Source organism: Takifugu flavidus, chromosome 12 (assembly GCF_003711565.1).
Source record: "Takifugu flavidus isolate HTHZ2018 chromosome 12, ASM371156v2, whole genome shotgun sequence".
Classification (NCBI taxonomy): domain Eukaryota; kingdom Metazoa; phylum Chordata; class Actinopteri; order Tetraodontiformes; family Tetraodontidae; genus Takifugu; species Takifugu flavidus.
This window is the reverse complement of record NC_079531.1, coordinates 13,646,835-13,667,895: the sequence shown is the minus strand read 5'-3', so window position 1 is coordinate 13,667,895 and position 21,061 is coordinate 13,646,835. Positions and strand designations below refer to the sequence as shown.

Sequence of the window (21,061 nt, the reverse complement as noted above, 5' to 3'; positions counted from 1 at the left end):
AGCAGTTCAACACAGAACGTTAACAACAACAACAACAACTTCAACATAACTTCTGGAAGTAGGAGTGCTATCTCTTACATTAACAATGGGGGCACAGCAGCACAGAAAATACCGCTAACAAATGGTACCCATGAATCTTTGTGGGTGGTGTCACATAATCGAGTTGCTCACCCTTTCTCAGCTTCTGAACCTTGCTCCCGAGTTCAGTCCCCATCCCCCTCCTCAACCCCAGTCTCCTTTAGTCCCCTGTGTTCCCCACTTCCACAACATAATTACTCTTCTCCCATGGCGAACAAACCTCCTCACCCGTGGACTGCACGGGGAGCAGGAGCGGGTTTCTGTAACCCACTAGGACTAACTTTGGAACTATCCAGGTCCTCCTCAGTAAGTTCAGGATGCCCAAGCCCCCAAATCCTTTCCCCTCCTCCAATTGGTGTTTCAGTTCATGCGTGGGCAAATAATATCGCCTCACCTCAGCCCAGAAATGCTAAATGTACTTCTTCCTCTACGTCAACTTCTCTTTCTTCATCACTTTGCTCACCAACTCCAGAAAATGGCTCTTTCGACCCCCCCCCATCTTTGCCACTGCGGAGCTGCCGAGCCTCTTCTCCTGTTCCATCTTGGTCTCATCCGTCACAGCCAACTGCTGAAGCCCTCAATGGCTCTTTGTCATTCGGTCCCACAGATGCTTCTCCCAGTCCATTACTGAACAGGTCTGGTGGACTGCATCATTCCTGGGTGGACAGGCGCGCCACAGCCCTCGGGTTCAATGGCAGTGGGACCCTTGAACAGCAGGAGCAGCAAGAGTCCTTTCCAAAGATTGGATGGTCCTTCCAAAGCAACTCAGCATCCTGTCTCAAGCCTCAAACTGGACTTCAGTCCTCATTTTTACCAAAACAGGGAAAGAGCGGGAAGAATGATGTTGGCGGGCACCATTTGCCAGACCCACAGGCGAGCCTTTCCACCACCTCCTCTCCTTGTGTCTTTGGATCAAGACACAGTCCCATCCCTTCCTTTCCGGGTCCATCAGAAAGCCAAGCAGACTTAGAAGAAAGAAACTGTCGCAGTCAACTGATCTGTGCCTACGTTTCCCGGCCAGTCCATGAAGAAAGCGTCTCCTCTTCTTTTATGAACTGCCCTTCTCTTTCCCCCTTCCACCCTCAAGCACAGATCCAACTCAGTGTCACAACACCACCTCTACCCTCAGCCCCTGCCTCGCTAACATTATCCCCACCACAGCAGTCTTCTGGCCAGTCATCAACCAGCAAACAGAGGAACCAGCGGAGCAGCTATGCCACAACAGTCAACCTACAGATTGGGGGAAGTGGTCAGATAAAATCCTTCAGTACAGCCCAAGTTAGCTTGACACAAACTCTGCAAGGCGGAGCTTCAGCTGGAGGACCAGGCCAGGGCCAGACGGTGAGGAGGGTCAGCATCAATGGATTTTCACACCTTCCCTCCACTCTTCCTCAGAACTGAAAAGGGATATCAAATATTCCTTTTTTTCGACAGGACAAACAACAAGGAGGCCCTAGAAGCTCAGAGTCAACTTGGTTTCCAGTTCTGATTATGATTTCAGACCTCACAGGAGCAGCATTTAGGAAAACGGTCCAATCTGGTTTGGAGAAAGTCACAGTCAGTCCAGATTGGGAAGAGGATCCATCGTAAAAGTGTTTAGTTGGCCTAAAAACACCTGGATAAATGTTCTTTGGCATTGAAAGTTTGTTTCAAGCTGTTGTTTTTAATGCCTTATTTCAATTCCCCACCCCTGTTGTCGCTGAGCCCCTCGTTAGCATTGGCTAGGTTAGCATTGAAGGGCTACAGTGGAAGATGTGTGTTACGTTTACTATTTGGTTGTTTACGGTCATTAATCGCCTTTTTATCCTTTTTGTTAATCAGCTTTATTTTATTGTTTATTTATATTGAGTTACTATTTTCTTATTATTTTGGCAATAAAAAAGTAACATTGAAATGTTGCACAGTGTTTTCAGTGTGTATGGGTGAGTCTGCGTGTGTGTGTGTGAGTGAGAGTCTGTGTGTGTGTGTGTGTGTGTGTGTGAGAGAGAGACTCTGTGTGTGTGTGTGAGTGTGTGTGAGAGTCTGTGTGTGTGTGTGTGTGTGTGTGTGAGAGTCTGTGTGTGTGTGTGTGTATGAGTGTGTGTGTGTGAGTGTGTGAGAGTCTGTGTGTGTGTGTGAGTGTGTGAGAGTCTGTGTGCATGTGTGTGAGTGTGTGTGTGAGAGTCTGTGTGTGTGTGTATGAGAGTGAGAGTGTGTGTGTGAGTGTGTGAGAGTCTGTGTGTGTGTGTGTGAGTGTGTGTGAGAGTCTATGTGTGTGTGAGAGTCTGTGTGTGTGTGTGTGTGTGAGTGTGCAGACGGAGCAGTCTGGTTATTACTCCTCTGAACTTTGGTGAATTTAGTAAAGATGACTGACGTAAAGCTCAAATATCTTTGGAAGGTAAAGATGGATCTGACCTAAGCGTCGATCCGTTTTCTTCCTGGCTCCTTTGTGCAGCCTTATTTAGCCTTTAGCTCTGATGTTTACTGGGAGGAAAATGGCCGCCACCTCCCCAGTCCCAGTTTAAGTACTGAAGGTTCAGTGTTTGAGATTGAGCACCACCTGCTGGTGAGAATACAGATCCCTAAAGTGGATTGGATGGACCCTAATCTTGTGAGAAAGTTTGGATCCAAAAATTACAATAAGGTTCATGAATCAACATAATCACTGATATAGTTAATTTACAAAACTTGCCAGTAAGGGCTCAAAAGGAGGAAGACAAAGAGCTTCCAGTGCCAAGGGTAGTCCCCATGAGGGAAGTTTCCCAGTGCGAGGGGAGTGCTCCCTGCACCAGGGGAGTGCTCCCAGTGCGAGGGGAGTGCTCGCTGCACCAGGGGAGTGCTCCCTGCACCAGGGGAGTGCTCCCTGCATGAGGGGAGTGCTCCCTGCATGAGGGGAGTGCTCCCTGCACCAGGGGAGTGCTCCCTGCATGAGGGGAGTGCTCAATGCACCAGGGGAGTGCTCCCAGTGCGAGGGGAGTGCTCCCTGCACCAGGGGAGTGCTCCCTGCATGAGGGGAGTGCTCAATGCACCAGGGGAGTGCTCCCTGCACCAGGGGAGTGCTCCCTGCATGAGGGGAGTGCTCCCTGCATGAGGGGAGTGCTCCCTGCATGAGGGGAGTGCTCCCTGCACCAGGGGAGTGCTCCCTGCATGAGGGGAGTGCTCCCTGCATGAGGGGAGTGCTCCCTGCACCAGGGGAGTGTTCAGCATGAGGGGAGTGCTCGCTGCACCAGGGGAGTGTTCCCAGCATGAGGGGAGTGCTCCCTGCATGAGGGGAGTGCTCCCTGCACCAGGGGAGTGTTCCCAGCATGAGGGGAGTGCTCCCTGCACCAGGGGAGTGCTCCCAGTGCGAGGGGAGTGCTCCCTGCATGAGGGGAGTGCTCCCAGCATGAGGGGAGTGCTCCCTACACCAGGGGAGTGCTCCCTGCACCAGGGGAGTGCTCCCTGCACCAGGGGAGTGCTCCCTGCATGAGGGGAGTGCTCCCAGCATGAGGGGAGTGCTCCCAGCATGAGGGGAGTGCTCCCTGCACCAGGGGAGTGCTCCCTGCATGAGGGGAGTGCTCCCTGCATGAGGGAAGTGCTCCCTGCACCAGGGGAGTACTCCCTGCACCAGGGGAGTGCCCAGTGCGAGGGGAGTGCTCCCTGCATGAGGGGAGTGCTCCCAGCATGAGGGGAGTGCTCAATGCACCAGGGGAGTGCTCCCTGCACGAGGGGAGTGCTCCCTGCACCAGGGGAGTGCTCCCTGCATGAGGGGAGTGCTCCCTGCACCAGGGGAGTGCTCCCAGCATGAGGGGAGTGCTCAATGCACCAGGGGAGTGCTCCCTGCATGAGGGGAGTGCTCCCTGCATGAGGGGAGTGCTCCCTGCACCAGGGGAGTGCTCCCTGCATGAGGGGAGTGCTCACAGAGGGGAGTGCTCCCTGCATGAGGGAGTGCTCTCTGCACCAGGGGAGTGCTCCCTGCACCAGGGGAGTGCTCCTGCATGAGGGGAGTGCTCAATGCACCAGGGGAGTGTTCCCAGCATGAGGGGAGTGCTCAATGCACCAGGGGAGTGCCCTGCACCAGGGGAGTGCTCCCTGCACCAGGGGAGTGCTCAATGCACCAGGGGAGTGCTCCCTGCACCAAGGGAGTTCTCCCTGCACCAGGGGAGTGCTCAATGCACCAGGGGAGTGCTCCCTGCATGAGGGGAGTGCTCCCAGCACCAGGGGAGTGCTCCCTGCACCAGGGGAGTGCTCCCTGCATGAGGGGAGTGCTCCCTGCACCAGGGGAGTGCTCAATGCACCAGGGGAGTGCTCCCTGCACCAGGGGAGTGCTCCCTGCATGAGGGGAGTGCTCCCTGCACCAGGGGAGTGCTCAATGCACCAGGGGAGTGCTCCCTGCACCAAGGGAGTGCTCCCTGCACCAGGGGAGTGCTCAATGCACCAGGGGAGTGCTCCCTGCACCAGGGGAGTGCTCCCTGCATGAGGGGAGTGCTCCCTGCATGAGGGGAGTGCTCCCTGCACCAAGGGAGTGCTCCCTGCACCAGGGGAGTGCTCAATGCACCAGGGGAGTGCCCTGCATGAGGGGAGTGCTCCCTGCACCAGGGGAGTGCTCCCTGCATGAGGGGAGTGCTCCCTGCATCAGGGGAGTGCTCCCTGCACCAGGGGAGTGCTCCCTGCATGAGGGGAGTGCTCCCTGCATGAGGGGAGTGCTCCCTGCATGAGGGGAGTGCTGATGTTCCTGCTGCTGTGGATCAACCTTTCGCGTATTCACACACTTTAGCAGCAGCTAATTTTCCAGAACGTTTGAATTGAGGAGCTGAAACTCTTGAATCCATGGCTGATCCACGTCCCAGTAACAACAACAATGACTTCGGCAGCGCTGGACCACCACTAAACGGTCCAACATCTGTGCTGGAGCTGCAGAACCCTCCTCCAGGCCCGTTCCAGCTACTTGTCCCTTCTGCTGTAGCCAGACAACAAAGCAATAATCGTATTCTAGAAATTCAGGAGTTCTGTTGCATTGGGTCTCAAGAACATTGGGGGTAATCAGGACTAAAGAGTTAAGGATAGGAGGGAAAAGAGGAGGAGCAGGATTGGTAGATTGGGAGGGGGTAAAATTCAAAGCCAGAGAGGAGGAAGAAGAAAAGGGTAAAATCTGAGGACGCTCCCGTTGGAACAGGAAGCAGTAATGGGAGTGGCGATCTGCTGCTGGAAAGCCGTTCTCTCTCTGATGGAGTCGCAGCAGCTGCTATGAGCTTCTCTGGAGTCCGTTGGGGGGAGCACTGCTTGCTCTCTGGATTCTCTGGATTCCAAAGGCTTCTGTCTTCTGTCTTCTGATCCCCGCAGCCAGTTTAAGCTTCTTCTGCCAGGATCACGTGAGCCGCTAAGAATGCTGAACCTGGATGCTGCTCGAGTGTGGGACCATGTTCTGAGCTCAGGGGACACTTTGGCTTCCAGGGTCAGGTGGAGAGGTGGGCGAATGCTGTGTGTCATCTTTCTGCTCACTGTGGCTCTGCAGCTGGCGGCCAAGAAAGCCTGTTCCTACGACATCATCATCAGTGTCCAGACGCTCATCAACAGCACGTCCAGTTTGGTACGCCCCCCCTCCTTTAATCAACATACCTGCGAGCTGCTCAGTGGCTCTTTTTTACCGACAGAATCCTTCAACACACTCGCTGTGGACGGACCTGCTAAATTCCTTGTCTAATCTGAGTCGTCACGTTCTTGAAAAACCTGTTTAAGATGGTGGTGGTGTCGCAAGAGCAGCCTGCAGGCTCTCCACCTCTTCTCTCTCGTCCTCTTCTCTCTTCCCTGTTTGAAAAGCCGTCCGTTCAGTTTCCACCTCTTCGTCTGTGATGTGAAGCACTCAGCAGTCTCGCCAGGTCTCATGTGATAAAACTCTGGAATGTTGGCGTAAATGAGATCTGCTTTTCATCATCTGTCAGTCTGACTTTGGTCTCTTCTCCTCCTTCGCCTCAGGACTCAACGGTTGCTTGTTGGAGACGAGTTGGTTGTGGAGCTCTATAATGATGATCTATAGATATACTGACGATGGATGGTCACTTGATCACCTTCTAAAAGCTGTGTCTTTGTCCACAGACGGGTTTGGACTCCAGACTGTACACGCCAACCATCGACGACTACATAGTACGAACACTCTCGTATACTTCATGTCTTTGATGAGAGCTTGACCATGTTGAAGACATAGCTGGGGTTAGGGTTGGTGGGGGAGGAGGTTCTCCATAGTCAGGGGTGAGGTGTCAGATTTCTAAAGCCTCGTGACTACTTCCACACCCACCACTAAAACCTGATAGCATATTTCCCTGGACCTCTAGCCTCAAAGTTAGCCGGTGCTAACTGTGTTGATGGATCTCCGTTGGTGGGAGAATCCCCTACCGAGATGATTCCTGATGTTTGCAGATGATTGGCTGCTCGTTTAGACAAAACCATCATCAGCTTAGGTTGCTGGGATCCGGCTATGGCAGGTAAAAGCTGTGCTCAGGTACCAGTTGCTGCGGTTGTTAGGGTTAGGGTTAGTGGGATAGGGTTAGGGGGTTAGGGTTAGGAAGGGTTAGAGTTAGGGTTAAGAAGGGTTAGGGTTAGGGGGTTAGGGTTAGGGGTTAGGGTTAGGAAGGGTTAGGAAGGGTTAGGGGGTTAGGGTTAGGGTTGGGGTTAGGGTTAGGGTTGGGGTTAGGGTTAGGGTTAGGGTTAGGTTAGGGTTAGGGTTAGAGGGTTAGGGGGTTAGGGTTAGGGAGTTAGGGTTAGGAAGGGTTAGGGTTAGGGGGTTAGGGTTAGGAAGGGTTAGGGTTAGGGGTTAGGGATAGGGTTAGGGGTTAGGGTTAGGAAGGGTTGGGGTTAGGGTTAGAGTTAGGGTTAGGGGTTAGGGTTAGGGGGTTGGGGTTCGGAAGGGTTAGGGTTAGGGGTTAGGGGTTAGGGTTAGGGTTAGGGTTAGGAAGGGTTGGGGTTAGGGTTGGGTTAGGGTTAGGGTTAGGGATAGGGTTAGTGGTTAGGGTTAGGGTTAGGGGGTTAGGGTTAGGGGTTAGGGTTAGGGGGTTAGGGTTAGGGTTAGGGTTAGGAACGGTTTGGGTTAGGGTTAGGGGGTTAGGGTTAGAGGGTTAGGGTTAGGGATAGGGTTAAGGGTTAGAGTTAGGGTTAGGGGGTTGGGGTTAGGAAGGGTTAGGGTTAGGGGTTAGGGGTTAGGGTTAGAGGGTTAGGGGTTAGGGTTAGGGTTAGGGGGTTGGGGTTAGGAAGGGTTAGGGTTAGGGTTAGGGGTTAGGGTTAGGGGTTAGGGATAGGGATAGGGTTAGGGGTTAGGGTTAGGGTTAGGTTTAGGGATAGGGATAGGGTTAGGGTTAGGGATAGGGATAGGGATAGGGTTAGGGTTAGGGGTTAGGGTTAGGGATAGGGATAGGGTTAGGGTTAGGGGTTAGGGTTAGGGTTAGGGTTAGGGATAGGGTTAGGGTTAGGGTTAGGGGTTAGGGGTTAGGGGTTAGGGTTAGGGTTAGGGTTAGGGGTTAGGGTTAGGGGTTAGGGGTTAGGGTAGGGTTAGGGGTTAGGGTTAGGGGTTAGGTTAGGGATAGGGATAGGGATAGGTTAGGGTTAGGGGTTAGGGTTAGGGTTAGCTAACGCGAAAGGAGCAGAGGAGAAACAAAGGTTGCAATCTGGTTGTCCGTGTGGTCGCAGCCTGACTCCAGCCTCTGTTCTCTCTTCCCAGCAGAAGTGTCCCAAATCCACCTTGATGTGCTTCGCTGAGGAAGTAAAGGTTCTGCAACGCGAGTCGGAAAGTAAGGCCTTCAGCCTGATCCGTATGCTGAGAAACGTCGCTGGATCCCCATTCCAGGTGATTTATGGGTCAGGATGTGTCGGGCAAAGCTCTCACGTTTCAGGTTTCTGTTCAAACTAGTCAGAAATGGATTATTTCAGTATTTAAATTATTAACTGGTTTTAAGCTAATCGCTCTTGAGCCTGATTCTCAGACCACGTCCACAAACATGTGACCTTCAGCAATTAGGCTGACAGGGTTAGGGTTAGTTAGGGTTAGGGTTAGGGTTAGTTGTGCTGCGTACGGCGAGGGATGTGACCTCATCCTGCCGCCACCTGCTGTTGAACTGCACCTTCCTCCTGATTCCTCCCATGCTGTGCTGGTTCTGAAGTCTTGTTTCTGCATCCAGCCTCAGCCTCAGCCTCAGCCGGACTGCCTCCAGTGTGAAGTCCACGCAGAGCGAGCTACCGAGCAGTTCCTCGGGGACCTTCTGACAGTTCTGCAGCGCATGAACGCGGACAACTGCTAAACCACCCACGAGGCGGCTGAAGAGGTGGTCCACAATCACACAGGGCCCTGGTTCTGATGGCAGCTTTGGAAATCGGTGCGGAATGTACAGATGGAAGGACAACACCCATTTGAAATGTGGAAAGTCCAACAACCAGGCTTTGATCATGTCTTTATTACGCAATAACTAGATATAAAATTGTGACCAATGATTGCTTAAAAAAATTATGGCAACAAAGACACGTAATATAATTGAGTAGATTTTAATAACTGCAACTTTTAGTAAAAAGTATTGAAGAAAATTAACTACATTTAAACTAAAAAAAACAAGTGCAGGTTAATGAATGCAATAGTTAAAATGTGTTGGATTTATTAATAGTAGCCAAAATGATGAGTTATACACCCAGGAAATATTAAGCAAATACAAATCACTTTCACAAGGAAAATTGATTTATGTTTACTAATTATCTGAATAAAAGTAATTAAGATTTACTAAATATCTGGGGAAAGATGATTAACATTTACTGATTATTTAGCTGAAACTGACTTATATTCATCAGTTATCTCAGCAAAATTGAAAGAAAAGTATTAAATATCTGGACAGAAATAATTGAGATCCACTCAATAAAATAAATTATATCTACTTATATTTCAGCAAATTGTTCCTAAACTCAACACATTTACACCGTTATTGTTATACATCTATAACTAAATAAATTGTTTAAATTCAACTTAGAGTTGCAATCACAGGATTTAAAATCCATTCAATAATACTGAATGTCACTTTGTTGCCATATTTTCTTTACGTATTATCCACTCAATATTGTGCAGTCTTGCTACCCTAACCCTCTAACCCTCTAACCCTAACCCCTAACCCTAACCCTAACCCTCTAACCCTAACCCTCTAACCCTAACCCTCTAACCCTCTAACCCTAACCCTAACCCAGAGTAACCCAGTTGGTTAACAGATCACCAAGCATAAAACAGCAGGTAAACATTTATTTCAACGCTGTCTATAACCATTTTTTACATCTTCACTGTTTGCTAAAATTAAAGTCACATGAGCGATCCCATTATTCATTTGTGCAAGTATAAATTCCTCAGTGAAAAACCTGGAACATTGACAGTGTAATCACATGGTACAAGAACAGCTGCCTGTAACAATATAAAGTCCTTCTATATAAAGTATATAAGCTCCACCTGCAGCACTGAAACATGTATTTAACAATGCCTATAAAGCAACCATGTGACTGTTCTGACAGTGACTTAACAAGTCTCATTCATTCTGCAAAGGTGCATTTCCTTGAGCTAGTAGCTTATTCTTGAGGCTGTTCACTTTTGGGGACAACTTTGAACAATCCAGCTCGAGAAGGACTTTCTGGAAGACTTCAGACGTATACCTAAGCTCCTTGGGATAGGCAAGGGTCCCTGCATAAATCAGTCCAACAAGCATGGAGCCAGCTCTTGGGAAGGTACCCAGAGCAGTCAGAACTTCCATGCCCTCCATCACAATACTGACGTCATCTGGATCCTCGGCTGGACCGGTCCTGATGCTGTAGATCTTCTGCATGGAGAGGTCCTGTGACACAGTGTCTTCATCAGCATCCTAAAATAACAAAAACACAGTTTATCTCAGACTGACAGATAAAGGAGAAATTATGTTACACACACGACACATATAATCCTGTTTAAATACTTTCACCTGTGAGAAGAATTATTGTTATTGTTGTTGTTACTATTATCGTTTAAATGCTATGGTATGTAGATTTTAAGTGTTAGCACCCAGATGTATCCTGTTTGTCAAGATAAGAGAAGTTCGTTAAGATGGGTGGAGATGTCAGAAGGCAATGATCTATGAGATCCTGTTTGGACACCCATTCAGTTGGCACCAATAAAAGAGGTGAGCGAGCAGCAGACGAGCAGAGTTGGGAGAGGAAGCTTGAGCTGCTGCTCGGCTCTTCCAAGGAACTCCTGTTGTTTGCGTGGTTGCTCTGAGTCTAGTGAACGAACAGCGCGGGTGATCAAAACTCCACCCTCACACAACGTACTTGCAAAAGCATATTTTTATGACAAGTAAGTTAAAGAGTATCCAATTAGCTCTCCCAGACATTGGTCTCGGGTTTCCACAGCTATAAATGTTTGGAAATGACTTTTAAAATGAAAACAATCTATTGATGCATATATTAATTTCTTCTTGTCACTTGTGTATCGATGATCTCATTCTACATCTGATAACACTGGTCAGCTATCAACCAGCCTCTTTATGACACGGTAACCTCAATCTTGAAGTGTATATCTATCTTTTCACATGTACTTCAACTTACATTACACTCTTTTAGGAGCTGATCCGTAGATTCCCCAAGATACACCATCAAACACCGAATGACAACATCTCGGGTCACGCTGATGCTCGGAAAAGCCTGAAATGACAAAAATAAATATGCAACTTCATAATGTCAAGATCATTCACTGGCCCAAAACAAATTTCAACACTAGGTGGATTATATCATTGTTAAACTGTCTCCTAACAATTTCATTCATTTAATTGGCACTTGGGTCAATATTGAGGTTTCCAGGGAACTAGTTGTGTCTCTACTGACTGTCATTGGTCCCAGCAAAGGAACTGTACAAAGCACATGAATCTCCATAAAACCACCACATATTTTTGCTTTTTGTACAGATTACACAAACAAGATATAGCATGCTAATCTATGAGCTTTGCATGTGCTGGTAGGATCATTTGGATTTCTTCAGATAAAAATCTAAAATCTAACTCTTGGAATGCTAATAAAGAATCTCTAAAATGTTGACCTCCTCCTTTCAGCAGAAACCACAGGCAGCTGTATTGTATCCAAGAACTGAATATTCAAAACCACAGTGCAGGCCTCCACAATAGAAAGATTTCTAATTAGCGTCTCAAACAGAGCAGGCCATCTGGCTTTGATGTCCTCTACGCTGGGTGAAAGGTTGATGATCTCATGTCTTCTCTGCACAAATGTTTTGGTCATTTTATCTTTTATCAGCTGAATCCTTTCCTGTTCTTGAGTTTCTTCATTCTCTCCCTCTGGGTAAGGAGGGAGGTAGTTAACCTCTGCCTCTCCTGCTGGGTAAGGAGGGAGGTAGTTAACCTCTGCCTCTCCCTCTGGGTAAGGAGGGAGGTAGTTAACCTCTGCCTCTCCTGCTGGGTAAGGAGGGAGGTAGTTAACCTCTGCCTCTCCTGCTGGGTAAGGAGGGAGGTAGTTAACCTCTGCCTCTCCCTCTGGGTAAGGAGGGAGGTAGTTAACCTCTGCCTCTCCTGCTGGGTAAGGAGGGAGGTAGTTAACCTCTGCCTCTCCTGCTGGTAAGGAGGGAGGTAGTTAACCTCTGCCTCTCCTGCTGGGTAAGGAGGGAGGTAGTTAACCTCTGCCTCTCCCTCTGGGTAAGGAGGGAGGTAGTTAACCTCTGCCTCTCTCTGGGTAAGGAGGGAGGTAGTTAACCTCTGCCTCTCTCTCTGGGTAAGGAGGGAGGGAGTTAACCTCTGCCTTTCCAGGCTTTTGAACATTCTTGGCAGGCTTCTGGTCCACATGGCTCTTGCGTTTCAGTGAATTACACATCACTTCAGGAACACCGTAGCCTCTGAGTTTGGTTCGATAATTTGCCATTTTGTACTTGACTCTTTGTTGCCAGCCATAGTAACCTGAGAAAGATCCAGGTTCCTTGAGACAAGGATATTTGTTCACAAGTGCCTCAGCAACATCACTAATCTGTGCACTTGATGGATAGGCTGTGTATGTATATATAGTTTCAGCCAGTTTCTCAAGTATGTCTGCTTTGACCTTTGAAGCAGTCAGAAGTGCCCCATTCTCCTTGTAGTCTTCAGTGGCTCTTTCAAGGTACATCTCAGTTTCATATGCAAACTGTGGGATGGGGAAGTGCTTTGGCCATGGCTGACATCTTTCTGTGGTACGTCTCCTCGGCAATATAATGGTGTCCTGTGAAGAAGACGTTCCAGCAGATAACTCTGCATTTGATCCAACTGACTCTGCAGAAGATGCAGACTCACAGTCAGTCGACTGGTGACCAAAGGAACTATCTGAACTTTCATCAACTGGAACCAAGTTAAGAATAACTGGATTAGTATGAACAACCTTTATGGTGTCTTTGTGTTTAATTTTGTCACTTTCACGAAGAGCAAAGTAATCTCCAAATTCAGAGTCCAAATACTGAAGTCATAAGAAATTCCAAAGGTCTCTGTCACAACAATCTGCAGCTCTTCCACTGTAGGTGGGATTCCTGATGGAAGGAGATATGACCAAATATACAGTGGATAATGTACTGAAGAAACTGTAGTGTGCTACCAGAAGTAATTGGGGCAACCACCAGTTCAACTATGTCTTTTAATGTCATAAGAACTTGCCAAGCAGGATCACCCTCAGGTACCCGCGAACCAACAATAAGTGGCAACAACCGTATCAAGGCCCAATTTTCATGGGCATTTCCACCTATAGTTTCGCAACTACTGTAGTTTTGAGGGATTCTTGAGGGCTATTGGCTCTGTCTGATCCCTTATAGGGAAAATGTGTGATTAACTTGTTGAGTACAGTCAAATTAAAGTACTTCTTGGAGAAAATCCTAAAACACAATGCTAGTTCCCTTGGGACTATTCCTTCAAAAGGATCATGGAGTACATCTGGAGGGTACCCAGAAACAAAGTGAAAATGATTTAGTGTATCTGTCAACAGACATGAACGCTTTACTCCAAAGCAATGTGTTAAAATAGGATTTTCCTTTACAGTTTGCACATGTAAACTGTGCTCCTTCTTTGTCCGAGGTGGAAATGCTCCGGTCCGCACTTCATGTGTCTGGCACTGTGAGGAATGTCCAAGACAAAATCTACAGATGTACGGCCCTGTGAAACTTTCAACGAGTCCGCTGATCGAATGTGCGCCCAGATTATCGGCTACAACACAGTGTGTGTGTTGTGACTCCTACTCTGGCCCCACCTCCTCCTGTGCAATCAGCTCAACCACCACCGCCTGGGCCCTCTCCTCCAGCTGCACCCAATCCGCCCAAACGACTCTGCACCCATAAAAGGCCCCTATGCACTCAGGCCAGCGCTTGATCTAACTGATGTTTTGGCAGCACGTCCCGTCGACCCAGCATCTCTCCAGGCTCCCAGCGACCCCCCAGCGCCTCCCTGTGTCTCCCTGTGTCTTCCAGCGACTCCCTGCGACTCCCAGCCTTCTCCAGCGTCTCCCCCTGCTCCTCTGCAACCTTCCTAGCCCCTCTTCCTCTGACTTCTTCCTCTTCCTCTTCCCCTTCCTCGGACGGATATCCCCTGGCCTCTGGACACTTGGACTCCCCCACGGACTCTCGCCCCTGGATCTCGGACTTGGTTCGTCTGCCGCACCACGCCCCCTATAGTTTGTCTCGGCCTCTCTCCTCATTTAGTTTCTTCCCTCCTGTCTTTGTTTTGTTTCATTAAAACCGGCTGAGTTACTTTTAATTCCCGTGTCTGTCTGCCTTCTTTGGGGTTCCACCACACTTGACCGCCAGTCCTCTCGAGCGTAACAGTGTGGCCCCTTTAACATTTTTTCCGACACTGGAAATGAAAATTCCTTCCTGTTTGAGAATTGCAAGATCTGTTAGGAGCGGTTCCAAAACAGCTTTGTATCCAAAATGTTTGACATCAATGGCTTTGCAAAGTAAAACCAGGTGTACTGATGTTAATGTAGATTGCAACTTAGAAGGCACATTTGCCAAAACCCAATAAATGGCTGTTATTTTGTGTTTTTTTTCTCAAAGTTCCCAGTGGGTTACACACCTCAAAGTCGTCAACACAAAGGCTTATTGAGATTCTTGTTTCTTCGCCAGAATAGAAGCCATCCATCCATCCATCCATTCTCTGCCGCTTATCCGGGGTCGGGTCGCGGGGGCAGCAGCCTAAGGAGAGAAGCCCAGACTTCCCTCTCCCCAGCCACCTCCTCCAGCTCATCCGGAGGGATCCCCAGGCGTTCCCAGGCCAGTCGAGAGACATAGTCTCTCCAACGTGTCCTGGGTCTCCCCGGGGGTCTCTTACCGGAGGGACATGCCCTGAACACCTCACCAGGGAGGCGTCCAGGGGGCATCCTGACTAGATGCCCGAGCCACCCCATCTGGCTCCTCTCAACGCGGAGGAGCAGCGACTCTACTCCGAGCTCCTCCCGGATGGCAGAGCTTCTCACCCTATCTCTAAGGGAGAGCCCAGCCACCCTACGGAGGAAGCTCATTTCAGCCGCTTGTACCCGTGATCTTGTTCTTTCGGTCATTACCCAAAGCTCATGACCATAGGTGAGGGTAGGAACGAAGATCGACCGGTAAATCGAGAGCTTCGCCTTTCGGCTCAGCTCTCTCTTCACCACAACGGACCGGTGCAGAGTCCGCATTACTGTGGACGCCGCACCGATCCGCCTGTCGATCTCCCGCTCCATTCTTCCCTCACTCGTGAACAAGACCCCGAGGTACTTGAACTCCTCCACTTGGGGCAGGATCTCCTCCTTTACCCGGAGAAGGCACTCCACCTTTTTCCGGTCGAGAACCATGGCCTCGGATTTGGAGGTGCTGATTCTCATCCCAGCCGCTTCACAGGCGGCGGCGAACCGATCCAGTGATAGTTGGAGGTCACGGGCCGATGAAGCCAACAGGACCACATCATCCGCAAAAAGCAGAGACGCGATCCTGAGGTCACCAAACCGGATCCCCTCAACACCATGACTGCACCTAGAAATTCTGTCCATAAAAATTATGAACAGAATCGGTGACAAAGGGCAGCCCTGGCGGAGGCCAACCCTCACCGGAAACGAGTTCGACTTACTGCCAGCAATTCGGACCAAACTCTGACACCGATCGTACAGGGAGCGGACAGCCCGTATCAGCGGGCCCGACACCCCATACTCTCGGAGGACCCCCCACAGGACCCCCCGAGGGACACGGTCGAATGCTTTCTCCAAGTCCACAAAACACATGTGGACTGGTTGGGCAAACTCCCATGCACCCTCGAAGACCCTGCTGAGGGTATAGAGCTGGTCCACTGTTCCACGCCCAGGACGAAAACCACATTGCTCCTCCTGAATCCGAGGTTCGACTATCCGGCGGACCCTCCTCTCCAGTACCCCTGAATAGACCTTACCAGGGAGGCTGAGGAGTGTGATCCCCCTATAGTTGGAACACACCCTCCGGTCCCCCTTCTTAAAAAGAGGGACTACCACCCCGGTCTGCCAATCCAGCGGCACTGCCCCCGATGTCCACGCGATGTTGCAGAGTCGAGTCAACCACGACAGCCCTACAACATCCAGAGCCTTAAGGGACTCTGGGCGGATCTCATCCACCCCCGGGGCCTTGCCACCGAGGAGTTTTTTAACTACCTCGGCAACTTCAGCCCCGGAGATACGAGAGCCCATCTCCAGGTCCCCGGGCCCTACTTCCTCGCTGGAAGGCGTGTTGGTGGGATTGAGGAGGTCCTCGAAGTATTCCTTCCACCGATCCACAACATCCCGAGTTGAGGTCAGCAGCACACCATCACCACTATACACAGTGTTGACAGTGCACTGCTTCCCCCTCCTCAGACGCCGGATGGTGGTCCAGAACCTTTTCGAGGCCGTCCGAAAGTCGTTCTCCATGGCCTCACCGAACTCTTCCCATGCCCGAGTCTTTGCCTCGGCAACCGCCGTAGCTGCACTCCGCTTGGCACGCCGGTACCCATCTGCTGCCTCAGGAGTCCCACAGGCCAGTAAGGCCCGATACGACTCCTTCTTCAGCTTGACGGCATCCCTCACCGCTGGTGTCCACCAGCGGGTTCGGGTATTGCCGCCACGACAGGCACCAACCACCTTGCGGCCACAGCACCGGTCAGCTGCCTCAACAATGGAGGCACGGAACATGGTCCACTCGGACTCAATGTCCCCCGCCTCCCCCGGGACATGGTCAAAGCTCTCCCGGAGGCGTGAGTTGAAGCTCCTTCTGACAGGGGACTCTGCCAGGCGTTCCCAGCAGACCCTCACAACACGTTTGGGCCTGCCAGGTCTGTCCGGCATCCTTCCCCACCATCGGAGCCAACTCACCACCAGGTGGTGATCAGTTGACAGCTCCGCCCCTCTCTTCACCCGAGTGTCCAGAACATGCGGCCGCAAATCCGATGACACAACCACAAAGTCGATCATCGATCTGCGGCCTAAGGCGTCCTGGTGCCAAGTGCACATGTGGACGCCTTTATGTCTGAACAAGGTGTTCGTTATGGACAATCTGAGACGAGCACAGAAGTCCAATAACAAAACACCACTCGGGTTCAGATCAGGGGGGCCGTTCTTCCCAATCACACCTCTCCAGGTCACACTGTCATTGCCAACGTGAGCATTGAAGTCACCCAGGAGAACGAGGGAGCCCCCAGAAGGGGCACTCTCCAGCACTCCCTCTAAGGACTCCAAAAAGGGTGGATACGCTGAACTGCTGTTTGGACCATAGGCACAAACAACAGTCAGGATCCGTCCCCCCACCCGAAGGCGAAGGGAGGCTACCCTCTCATCCACCGGGGTAAACTCCAATACACAGGCATTGAGCCGGGGAGCAACCAGAATTGCCACCCCTGCTCGTCGCCTCTCACCATCGGCAACTCCAGAGTGGTAGAGAGTCCAACCCCTCTCAAGAAGACTGGTTCCAGAGCCCTTGCCGTGCGTCGAGGTGAGGCCAACTATATCTAGTCGGAACTTCTCAACCTCGCGCACCAACTCAGGCTCCTTTCCCACCAGAGAGGTGACATTCCATGTCCCTAGAGCCAGTTTGTGCAGCCGGGAATCAGACCGCCAAGGTCCCTGCCTCCGGCTGCTACCCAAAACACAATGCACCCGACCCCCTTGGCCCCTCCTGCAGGTGGTGAGCCCACGGGAAGGGGGTCCCATGTTGCCTCTTCGGGCTGCGCCCGGCCGGACTCCATGGGCAGAGGTCCGGCCACCAGGCGCTCGCCAACGTGCCCCACCCCCAGGCCTGGCTCCAGGAGGGGGCCCCGGTGACCCGCATCCGGGCAAGGGAAACTTGGCACCAATGTTGTTCCACATCATTAGGGGGTCCTGGGCTACGCTTTGTCTGGTCCCTCACCTAGGACCTGTTTGCCATGGGTGGCCCTACCAGGGGCATAAAGCCCCAGACAACGGAGCTCCTGGGATCATTGGGACACGCAAACCCCTCCACCACGATAAGGTGGCAGCCCAGGGAGGGGAATAGAAGCTAACACCATGTGAAGGTAAACAATATTGTCTAGTAGTGTTAGATGGATTTACTAGGTGGGTAGAAATTTTCCCCACAGCAAAAGCAGATGCACTGACAGTAGCAAAAGTCCTATGTAGAGAGATCATTCCCAGGTTTGGCATTCCGAAGGTCATCTGGAGCAACAATGGAAGCCATTTTGTAAATGAGATAGTGAAAACTGTAGGAGTAACTTTGGACATTGATTTGAAGAATCACTGCGCATACCACCCTCAGAGTGCAGGATTGGTTGAAAGAGTCAACGGTACTATTAAGAACAGACTGAAGAAGTGTATGGACGAGACAGGAAAGAACTGGATGTTTTGTCTCGACCTGGTGAAATTATGGATGCACATAACACCACACAAGAAAACAGGCATCACACCCTTTGAAGCATTATATGGGCGGCCTTATTGCCTACCATACTTTGCAACAACAAATGGGCTAGAACATGTTGAGGAAACAATAGCAGATTATCTGAAAAAAGTGTTACTCAACCGATGTGTGAATGCTGTAAATGTTCTGCCAAGTCCTGTGTCTTCCACAGATTCCACCCCCCAGGAACCCATTCAACCGGGCGACTACATGTGGGTGAAGAAGTTTGTGCGAAAGAGGTGGAACACGCCTAGATGGGAAGGTCCTTATCAAGTACAGCTGACCACAAAGACTGCAGTTCGAGTGGACGGGAAACTGTCGTGGATACACCTTTCCCATTGTAAGAAACAGAAAATTCTTCCAGGTGAAGGCGAGGGAGCAGTGGCGGACTCTCCGTAAACGGCTGACGGCCTGTATAGGCCCAGCAACGGCTGAACCCCGTCGGAACCTGTGAAGAGGATCTAAAAGGAAATGAAGTTGTTCTTCCTAATTGTGGTGGAAGAACGATCTCTACTGGACAACGATGAAGAGGAATCAGATGAAGAATGGACAAATGTGATGCAAGATGTAAATGAAATGTTTGAGATGTCTTAAGCTGTACACATGTTGAACTCTGAGTGTAAGAAATGTGTTTCTAGGAAAATGACGTAATGCATTTAAATTTCATGAAATGAAATGATGTAATACTGACAATGAGAATCTAGACGCATTTAACGATAAACAGGAGGGAAATGTGAGAAGAATTATTGTTGTTATTACTATTATCGTTTCAATGCTATAGTAAGTATAGTAAGTAGATTTAGAATGTTTAATCAAAAGGAATGTATGAGTGTTTGAATCAAGTATTGAAGCTGTTATGTACCCAGCACTGGGAGGTACCATGTTCAAGGACACGAGGAAGTCGTAGAGATAGGAGGAGAAGGAATCATGAGGTCAGGTTGACATAAATCTTGTGTGCACCAAATAAAAGAGGAGAGCGAGCAGCAGACGGACGGAGTTGAGAGAGGAAGCTTGAACTGCTCGTCAGCTCTCCCTTGCAAGGCCTCCTGTTGTTTGTGTGGTTGATCTGAGTCTAGTGAACGAACAGCGCGGGTGACCAAACATCACCCTCACAGTCTCTTATGAGTGTTCATGTGCCTGTGCGGTCGGCTACCTGCTAGCTAGCATGCTAAGATGGAAACCCAGGCCGAGGTCTAAGTAAAAGACGTAGATTAGCTGATATCCTAGGCTGTTACACATAGTATAACATTATACTCTAGGAACTGACGTTGAAATAATTGTATTACTTTTATATTTGAATATCATTTTAATGCTAATATCATTTCAAATTGCAACACAGTGAAGTTAACTTGTTTGGAAACTTAACTTGTACACCACGGGCTACCGCTGTAACGTTCCCCGATGTGGGATCAATAAAGTCTTTTATCCTTATCCTTAACTAGAATCTACTGTATGTGGAAGTGATACGAATTAATGTTCCGCTACTACAGAAATTTGGTTAGAAATTGTTTGTAAAATACCAGCAATTAAACTGTTCTTAACTTTGGGAAACAGCAATGCGTGAAATCTGTAGCAGATGGGGAATAACGTCCATGTGGCAGGAAGTGACCCAAAATGCACTGGGCTGTTAAAAAAAGTGATTAAAACCAAAAACCTCCCAGCTAGTAGAATTGATCAATTTTTTTGAATATGTGGCCTTTCTCATAAAATATTATTAAAATGTACGCAGTGGTTTTTAGCTGATTTTATTCAAACAAAACTTAGTATTAGTTTCAATCAACAATTCATTTACATTTGTTCAATTTAGCTCAGTTTGATTCACAACTGCACAGTCTTTTTAATTATGTATACATTATGTTAATTTTTTAATTAATTGTTAATAAATCCCAATCCCAGTTTTTACAGCATGCTGAAGAATAAACATGCCTTTTTAGGTTGAATCATTTCTTCACCCACTCTGTGTGGAGGAAACAGCAGCTGGGCGACACATGTTGAACCGCAGCAGAGAAGCAGCTTCAGAAATGCCAGATATTTTTACAGGTGTTGAGAGCAACAGAGCAGATACAGCAGCCTTTTCTATTTGAACTAGTCCTCAACGATGTAGCTTTACTGAGCACGAACCATTTACTGATTGTTTGTGTTTACCACTTTGTCTTCACGTCTGTTTGGAAGCATCCTAAAGCAACCAGGACCAGGAGCCTAACCCTAACTGACCCTAACTAACCCTAACCCTAACTGAGCCTAACCCTAACTGACCCTAACTAACCCTAACTGACCCTAACCCTAACCCTAACTGACCCTAACCCTAACCCTAACTGACCCTAACCCTAACTGACCCTAACTAACCCTAACTGAGCCTAACCCTAACCCTAACTGACCCTAACCGAGCCTAACCCTAACTAACCCTAACTGCGCCTAACCCTAACTGAGCCTAACCCTAACTGACCCTAACCCTAACTGAGCCTAACCGAGCCTAACCCTAACTGAGCCTAACCCTAACTAACCCTAACTGACCCTAACCGAGCCTAACCCTAACTGAGCCTAACCCTAACCCTAACTGACCCTAACCGAGCCTAACTGAGCCTAACCCTAACTGAGCCTAACCCTAACTGACCCTAACCAAGCCTAACCCTAACTGAGCCTAACCCTAACTAACCCTAACCCTAACTGACCCTAACCGAGCCTAACCCTAACTGAGCCTAACCCTAACTGACCCTAACCGAGCCTAACTGAGCCTAACCCTAACTGAGCCTAACCCTAACTGAGCCTATCCCTAACTGACCCTAACCCTAACTAACCCTAACTGAGCCTAACCCTAACAAACCCTAACCCTAACTGAGCCTATCCCTGACTGACCCTAACCCTAACTGAGCCTAACCCTAACAAACCCTAACCCTAACTGAGCCTAACCCTAACTAACCCTAACTGAGCCTAACCCTAACTGACCCTAACCGAGCCTAACCCTAACTGAGCCTAACCCTAACTGACCCTAACCCTAACTAACCCTAAACCTAACTGAGCCTAACCCTAACTGACCCTAACCCTAACTAACCCTACCTGAGCCTAACCCTACCTGAGCCTAACCCTAACTAACCCAGGAGCAACCCAATGAGCTTAACGCCACACTAG

At 49.5% G+C, this 21,061-nt stretch overlaps 1 protein-coding gene across 4 annotated transcripts; it reads left to right on the top strand.

Annotated features, from left to right (window-relative positions):
- Positions 1–5,101: 5,101 nt before the first annotated feature.
- On the top strand, positions 5,102–13,299 carry il15l (interleukin 15, like). Of its 4 annotated transcripts, none has more exons than XM_057050552.1 (4): positions 5,114–5,626; positions 6,133–6,180; positions 7,751–7,873; positions 13,113–13,299. In XM_057050552.1, exons 1-4 carry the CDS (start codon positions 5,423–5,425, stop codon positions 13,194–13,196), a joined length of 459 nt encoding a protein of 152 aa, XP_056906532.1. In that variant the 5' UTR covers positions 5,114–5,422; the 3' UTR covers positions 13,197–13,299. The 4 variants fall into 4 exon arrangements, with proteins under 4 accessions (XP_056906533.1, XP_056906532.1, XP_056906531.1 ...); XM_057050551.1 differs by lacking the exon at positions 13,113–13,299 and adding an exon at positions 8,223–10,270 and having other exon boundaries at positions 5,122–5,626; XM_057050549.1 differs by lacking the exon at positions 13,113–13,299 and adding an exon at positions 8,205–10,270 and having other exon boundaries at positions 5,127–5,626.
- The last annotated feature ends 7,762 nt before the right edge of the window (positions 13,300–21,061 follow it).

Coding starts and splice junctions, on each gene's coding strand:
- il15l (XM_057050549.1), top strand. CDS start 5,423: ATGCTGAACCTGGATGCTGCTCGAGTGTGGGACCATGTTCTGAGCTCA. Junction 5,627..6,132: donor TCAACAGCACGTCCAGTTTG/GTACGCCCCCCC, acceptor CTTTGTCCACAG/ACGGGTTTGGACTCCAGACT. Junction 6,181..7,750: donor CAACCATCGACGACTACATA/GTACGAACACTC, acceptor TCTTCCCAGCAG/AAGTGTCCCAAATCCACCTT.